An 8412-nucleotide genomic window follows, 5' to 3' on the forward strand; every position below is an offset into this window, starting at 1 on the left:
ACTTTAATAAACCTGATCAATTTAATATAATTTAAAGGTCACCTATCATGCTATATTTAGGCAATAGCATAGGTCTCAGATATATACAAATATATAAAAGCATGTCTATGAAGTGTTTTGCTCAAAATACCAAACAGATCACCCATTCTAGCCATGCCTCATATCCCTCTATTTCACTTCCTGTTTCTAAAGTGCTGATTTGGGGTATAAAGCTTTAAAAGGAGGGGTCTGAGCTCATGCGAGACCCGGCAGCTACTGTCTAAACTAAATACTGCGGTGATGAAACGCCATATCATGGATTATCAAGGATTATCTCTGAAACAGTATGGAGCTCAAAGGCTTTCTCTCTTGCCGGTTATACCACAAGGTGAGTTCCTTTTTACTTCCTGCTTCTTCACACACATGCTCTCCAGTACAGGTTAGCTCTGAGTGTTAGCGATGCTAATGTAAACACCGACCATATTACGTCCAAAACAGTCGGGCATTGTTTCTGATAGCAACGTTTCTGATAGGGCCGTGGAGCCACATTTCAGATATTACGTCATATCGGACGCAAATCTGGATCAGCTCCGTTGTTCCCCCGTTTTTAGAGATTTGGGTACGGAGGAAAAGAGAGAGGGTTTTATTTTCTGACGCTGCTTGAGTTCCCTGACACACCGGGGACACATCTTTAGGTATAAAAGACATCAAAAAGTGCATTCTGCATGATAGGTCCCCTTTAATAAAATCTATTAAATAAGTAAAGGGATAATAAACTCTGACTTTTTTGGTTCTACTTAACTTTGTATTAAACATTTCAAAATAAAAATTCAATTAAAGGCTGTGATATTATTTATAAAAATTATTATTAAAAAGAAACTCTTAATTTTCACTTAACAAAAAATCCACCAGATCATAGGCATAAACATTTTTCGCATAAAAAATAACAATTTTTCTCGAAGAAAACCCAATTTATCTTCACAATTTCAGACTTCAAACCACACACATAACGTTTGATTTCAATCTCATTTTATTTATATTTTTCCAAATGTCCGCACAGGAAGTACAAAGCTTCTGTCGTTTTCCGTCCCTTTCGCTCCGAGGAAAGGACACGAGGCGTACAGTTAGTGCATTCGATCCTAAAACGATGAAAAAATAGATTTGACTAAGAAGAAGTGCTACATAAGGAGATGATGAGGTAAATCTGTCCATGAAAAAGAAACAAACAGATGAACGTATGCAGTGAAAAACAAAAATCCACACATCATTATCATTATTATTATTATTATCATTATATACACATCAGATGCATAGAATACTTTTTTTTACATAAATACCTACTTTTTCTTGTGTTTCCAAAAAAACACCCAAAACAAACTACCGGTAGAATAAAAAGCTGGTTTCTGATGCCGCTGAATTAAAAATCCCGCCCTGAAAAATGTAATATAAGTCCTGAAGGATGCATGATTTCATATTTGTATTCTTGTCAACAAACCGCATTTAAAAAAGTATTGATACGCCACGTAAAATAGTCCCAAAGGCACTATTTCCATCCTTTTTAGGAAATGTTTTAAGCCTTTTTTTAAACAACGGAACTATATATAAGTGTTTATAAGTGTTGATGTAGATGGGCTTGGAGCTGAGAGCCGTGATATTTGTTGACAATAAAAACAATATGAAATATAGTCAGGGTTATACAAACATGTTAGAGGTCAATATTTTTCCATTTGGGGAGATTCTGCAGAAAATACTTTGTGAAAACAAGAAATATCAGGTTCCTCCAACAGGAAGTTTGACTTTTAATTTATAAATTAAACTCCATTTGTTAAATATATTCAGTCTGTGATGTTCTGCTTATTCAATTAAGAGAATAAACGTGTCTTTGTCAACTTGTAACGGAACTACACTTCCCATGATGCTTTGCCAGCTTCGCCTGTGGTTCACTGTGGAGGCATGCAAGTGATTTAAAAACAATGTGATTTAAAAACAAATCGTCATTTTTTGTAGTCAAATAACACAGAAACATTTGGTTAAATCCTAAAAAACGTTTTTTTTTTTGTGACAATTTACGTTATTATAATCATATCATAAATGTGACCAATCATCCCATTCATCAGAAGCTAAATGTGGTTGATTCCATGATTATTTAACAATTTAACAAGTTGACAAAGACAACGTTGTACCTTGCTCTTATCGTAAAACTCAAATTCAGATTCTCCGAGTCTAAAAACGTGACATTTTGCTGCAAATAAAGTTAAAACCCTGCTTTGTGAAGAAGAGGAAGTGAAGAACATCACACCAAGATGCTTTTTGGGCACATGACAGTGTTCAAGGTGGGTTATTATTTCAAATCGTTGCAGATACATGTTACAGAAAACTTTTTCAGTTCCTTCTTCTGTGTTGGAGGAACCATATTTTCCTCTTTTCAGACGTGTTGTTCAGCTGAGCAGACTTCCTGCGAGCCGGCGGCCGTCTGTTGCGGACAGACGCTCAGAAACCAGCTTCTTCTCTCACTTTAATCCTTTCTTTTTTTCCAGGAAACTCTGGCTTTTCGTTTGGCACCAAAAAAAATCCACCGACAGTCAACAGCTGCGTTTGGTTTCCCGTTTATTTTTCGCCTCTCGGAAGCGTTGAGTATCCTCTTTAGTCCAACTCCAAAAGGGAGGTTCAGTGTTTTGTGTTTTTGTAGCCCTCCTTTGTGGCTGATCAGAGTGTCTTCTTTTTTTTATCCTCATCTTTTACAGCAGAGTTTTGACCTCCTGCTGTTTGCATGAGCGTGATGCCTTCAGGGACATCCATCAGTCCTCGGGAAGGTGAGATGTGTATGCATGTTCTGTGTAGATGTGTGTTGTGGGTGTGTTATTCATCTGATAAGAGAATTCAAAACTGTCCAAAAATTAACATTTCATGTCAGAATATTACTGTAATTAAGAGTTTAACAGTTTTTCTGTTTTACATTGTCATATCTTACCAGTTTAGTGAGACATTTAGACACAGTATGAATCTTTTAGCTGAGCCGTAATCAAACTGTAAGTTCATATTTGATACAGATTAATAAACTCATCATTGTTTCCCTGCATGTTTTTTGATTTGCAGAATCACCTGCCTCCACCTGTTGGTTTGTCAGCAGCGTGTTACAACACGGACGCAATATCCTCTGTTATACAAAGATACATTTGGTAACTTTCCAATTGTGTAAGGTATATTTTGAGTCCTGTATAATCCTCCTGCAGGCTTTTGCACGAGGCAAGATCAAATATTAATCTTCGTCCTCACCGCTTTGCCTTACTGGCACACTAAGGTTGGCATGTGGTGTGTTCAGGGTCCGCCTTTTACAAAAGTATGTTGTCCCTTTAATTCCAACATTGAATTTTAAATAGTCAGGAGATTTAGCGCTCATTATTTAGACCATATGTGTTGTTTTTTATTTATGCAAATGTTAGTAGTTCAATGTATTTCTCATTGCAGTAGTTGTAGTTATATTCTACCAACATTCCTGCAACAGTTAAGGCTTAAATTAGTACATTTTTGGCCAAATGACTGCATGTTTTATGCACCTAATAGACTAACTAAAAATTAGCTGATACAATGTCATTGTATTCGGTCTAGCTGTGGATCTAAAAGCTTTTTAAACTTGAAAAAGTCGCCTGAACACACTTTTGGATGTCTGACACTAACCAGTATGACTGTGTGTGTATATGTGTGTGTTTATGTGTGTATGTGTGTGTTCATGTGTGTGTGTCTGCAGCCTAGTCCTCGCTGAGCACGTCCACGTCCTCCCCCCCGCCCCCCGGCTGGTGTGTGGCCGCCCTCCAGCGATTGATGTGTTGACTGCCCTTCCTCTTCTGCAGCGCTTCAGGAGACTCTTCCTCCAACTTCTGACGCTTGTGCTTCGTCCTGCGGTTCTGAAACCAGACCTTCACCTGCAGAGAGAGAGAGAGAGAGAGAGAGAGAGAGAGACAGGTGTGTTAATACAGGTAGATAGTTAACTACAGGTGTGTTCATACAGGTAAAACCATCGCTACAGGTGTGTGTAAATACCAATAAAATCATCACTACTGGTTTGTGTTAATAAATCAGTACAGGTTTGTTAATACAGGTCAATAGTTAACTACAGGTGTGTTAATACAGGTACAATTATTACTGTGTTAATACAGGTAAAATCATTACTAGAGGTGTGTTAATACAGTTAAACACGTCACTACAGGTGTGTTAATACAGGTAAACACATACAGTACTACAGGTGTGTGTTAATACGTCACTACAGGTGTGTTAATACAGGTAAATACGTCACAACATATGTGTGTAAATAAATCACTACAGGTGTGTGTTTATACAGGTAATATATTCACCATCCAGGTAAATATATCAACACAGGTGTGTATTAATACAGTTAAGTACACCACTACATATGTGTGTTAATACAGGTAGATATATCACTACTGGTGTGTGTTAATACAGGTAGATATATCACTACAGGTGTGTGTTAATACAGGTAGATATATCACTACAGGTGTGTGTTAGTACAGGTAGATATATCACTACAGGTGTGTGTTTGTACAGGTAGATATATCACTACAGGTGTGTGTTAATACAGGTAGATAGATAACTACTGGTGTGTGTTAGTACAGGTAGATATATCACTACTGGTGTGTGTTAATACAGGTAGATAGATAACTACTGGTGTGTGTTAGTACAGGTAGATATATCACTACTGGTGTGTGTTAATACAGGTAGATAGATAACTACTGGTGTGTGTTAATACAGGTAGATAGATAACTACTGGTGTGTGTTAATACAGGTAGATATATCACTACAGGTGTGTTAATGTGTGTAAAATCATCACTACAGGTGTGTGTTTAAACAAGGGACATTATGATTACAGGTGTGTGTAAGGTAATGCAGGTAAAATCATCCCTACAGGTCAAATCATCATTACATGTGTGTGTGTGAAAACAGGTAAAAGTTTCCTGAGATGTTATGTTTTAAAATGTAAATGAGGCGTTATGTATTTCTAACTTTGAGTGAATTTAGGAGAGATCAACAGGTACAAATAGACAAAGTTATTAAAATAAACTCCTGAAAGTGGATTTAAATGTTTCCTTCCATTAGTCTGAAATAAAACATCCCATGGACGCAACATGTAGTGTGTCACCTTTGAGCTCTGCTATCAGCCACTGACAGCGATAAAGCTAGAAGTGATTTAATATCTGATAGCTGGTAAAACATGCGCCTGACTGTTAAAACACGTCCTGTCTGACACATTGTGCAACCTGAGATCTCGCTCTGCGCTCTGCCTCTCAATCTGAAGGACAGCTCGGCCCTCAGGTGAATCCTTAATATCTGACGGGTAATTATGATTCAATAATGACGGCTTAAACTCAGAAGGAAAGATATATGCCAGGGCCAGGGGGTTTCATTGTTTGGCTGCGCTCTGAGAAAAAATACAAATTGAAGTCAGACTTCTTGTTACTTTAAAAGCTTTGGTTTTAATTATCATACTGTGAACAGCTGGTGGTATTCGTATCATACAAATACATTTAGTTATAGTTCATAAAGGACTGGTACATTACAACAAATCAGCTGCAACATTTTGATTAAATAAGTTCTAACTGTTGATCGATAAGCCATTTAATGCAAAAAAGACACCTGAACGCACCATTTGCAGTTAATTAAACGACTGAAATCAACCCGTATGACTGTGTGTGTTTAATTGTGTTAATGTTTGTTTCTGCAGTCTAGTCCTCACTGAGAGAGAAATCAAATTGAAGTCAGACTGCTTGTTACTTTAGAGCACATGTGTCAAACTCAAGGCCCGGGGGCCAAATCAGGCCCTTGGTGGATTTAATTTCGGCCCGCAGGATAATGTTTAATTACTATTAGATCTGGCACGCCGGTATATTGCACGCACACCTTCACTCCATCCTGAGGGTCTCCTCAGCTCAGAGCCTGAGCCCAAACATTGATGACCTTGCACCCAAGATGAGATGCCAAGTATCTCACGACAACAGGGCATGTTTATTTTTTTCTTTGAGGGAAATAGTTTTGTTGAAGCTGTTGTTGGCCTGTGGTAAAATGATATCATAAGAATTGACTCTGGAAAAGCTGCAGATAGAGCCATAAGAAATGAATGCAACTGATTATTTAATGTTTAATGTTGTTTTTATAGGCAATAATTTAAGCTTTGTTAGTTCCAGGTTTAATATGTGCAATAAGTTCATTTCAATACGTTTTGCAATAAACATTGAACCAGTCCGGCCCTCGACTAGTACCCATTTTTTTATTTTGGCCCACTGTGTATTTGACTTTGACCCCCCTGGTTTAGAAGCTTTGGTTTTAATTCTCATAATGTGTAAAGCGTGTGGTATTTGCATTTTACATGGTTTAAATAAATAATTATGATTTTTTTTTAAATGTGTACATTGTTGTGTTACTGTAGTGACTTGTAAATTGCTTGACGGGGTGTAAAAAGTGTTTTGAATGTTAAATATGACGTCATCTAAACTAACAGAAAGGTAGTCCAGTGGTGGATCATTTAAAAAAAAAAAAAAAGCTTTATTTTTAGATTAAAAAAAAGGTGAATATCATGAAGTGAAAAGCTTTGTTAATTAGTTCTAGACTGTGTAAAGCATTGATAAATGAGTATTAACATTACTAGTCATTAAACGGATTAATAAAATTACATATATAGTTATTCAAACATTAAGGATTATTAATAGATCTTCTATTCGCACTCATTCCTCTCTGCGGCGGATTCAGCTAAATACTTTTCTTCCACTCAGCCGTGAAAATAAAGTTGACGTCTGTTTATTAAAGTTTTGAAACAGTTGTTGGCTGAAGTAGCTCGTCAGTGATTGCAGAAGTGACTAATCCCTCCTGATTGATGGATTATGTCTCTGCAGTGAGATCATAAAGATCCCAGGTGATTCACTGGCGTCAGGACTCGCGTCTCCGAAGCAACGCAGCAAAAACACCCCAATCAGCGCTGACTAACCAACGCTCACTTCCTGTCAGCTGGAGCCCCGCCAGGCGCCTGTGTCGTCACCGTGGAAAACTATGAGTCTGACTGACAGCTGTTGAGCAAGGCAGCGGCAGAGGAACCGCACGCCCATGAACTCAAGATAACTATTAGAACTAATGATAGTGAAGGTGAAGTGTGTGTGTCTCAGAAAGTACGAACACAGTCAGATATTTATTCTATGAATTCATAAAGATATACTGAGACTTTCCTTCTGACCTTTTGAAATACTTTGACTTCTTATGACATACCGTCAGTTACCCATGATGCACTCCACCCTCTCCTCAGTTACCCATGATGCCCTCCACCCTCTCCTCAGTTACCCATGATGCCCTCCTCCCTCTCCTCAGTTACCCATGATGCCCTCCCCTCCATCCTCTCCTCAGTTACCCATGATGCCCTCCACCCTCTCCTCAGTTACCCATGATGCCCTCCACCCTCTCCTCAGTTACCCATGATGCCCTCCTCCCTCTCCTCAGTTAACCATGATGCCCTCCAGCTCCATCCTCTCCTCAGTTACCCATGATGCCCCCCTCATTTCCCCATGATGCTCTCCTCAGTTACCCATGATGCCCTCCTCCCCCCCTCAGTTTCCCATGGCACCCACCTGAGTCTCTGTGAGGCAGAGTGTGCTCGCCAGCTGTTTCCTCTCGACTCCGACCACGTAGTGATTTTTCTCGAAGGCTCGCTCCAGACGCAGCAGCTGAGACGGAGAGAACGCCGTCCGGATGCGTTTGGGTTTCCTGGAGAACGGGCCGTGCAGAAGCATGTTCTCCGGACTGCCGTCTTCCCCTGAACACAACACGGGGGGTTAACACTCTGAGATACCAAGCATTCGAGTACTGACTCAACTCTGTGACAATAAAGGTCCTGCATTCAAAACCTCACTGAAGTAAACATATTAAGAGTGCATTAAAGAATAATAAAATGACTTAAAGCAAATACATACATAAAGAAACAACAAACAAATATAATATACACATGAATAAATGACGATGCTTATACATTTGCCATATTCTTCTATTCTTCAAAACAAAAAACGTAACTTTATAGATTTGTTAGAATGCGTGGAAAAAGGTAGGACCCAAATGCAGAATACAAAAAAAGGTAAACAGGTCTAGGAACAAAAAGTGAGCTTTAATTTAAGAGCTGATGAACAAAAACATGGCATGAAACACACAGTTAGCACAAGGTAGCAACAACACACAAACTGACCAACATGGAGGGAGACAATGAACCGACAAGGAACACAGGGGAAGACAAGACTAAATACACAGAGGGGTAATCACAGGACAAGACACAGCTGGGTAAGGGAAACACAAGGGCAACAGGTGAACACAAAAAGACAATCAGACACAGGAAGGAAGACAAGACACAGGGAGAACAGAATTGCGACATAACACCCATAAAAAGAC

At 38.8% G+C, this 8412-nt stretch overlaps 1 protein-coding gene across 1 annotated transcript; it reads right to left on the bottom strand.

The window, feature by feature from the left end:
- Positions 1–3596: 3596 nt before the first annotated feature.
- Positions 3597–7789, bottom strand: LOC104953649 (homeobox protein EMX1-like; the record flags this gene model as incomplete). Its single annotated transcript, XM_010780619.1, has 2 exons — positions 3597–3902; positions 7605–7789. Coding segments are annotated over 2 exons (359 nt in total), but the record flags the coding sequence as incomplete, so codon positions are not given.
- Positions 7790–8412: the final 623 nt, after the last annotated feature.

Source organism: Notothenia coriiceps, unplaced genomic scaffold, assembly GCF_000735185.1.
Source record: "Notothenia coriiceps isolate Sejong01 unplaced genomic scaffold, NC01 NC01_scaffold00022042, whole genome shotgun sequence".
Lineage (NCBI taxonomy): Eukaryota > Metazoa > Chordata > Actinopteri > Perciformes > Nototheniidae > Notothenia > Notothenia coriiceps.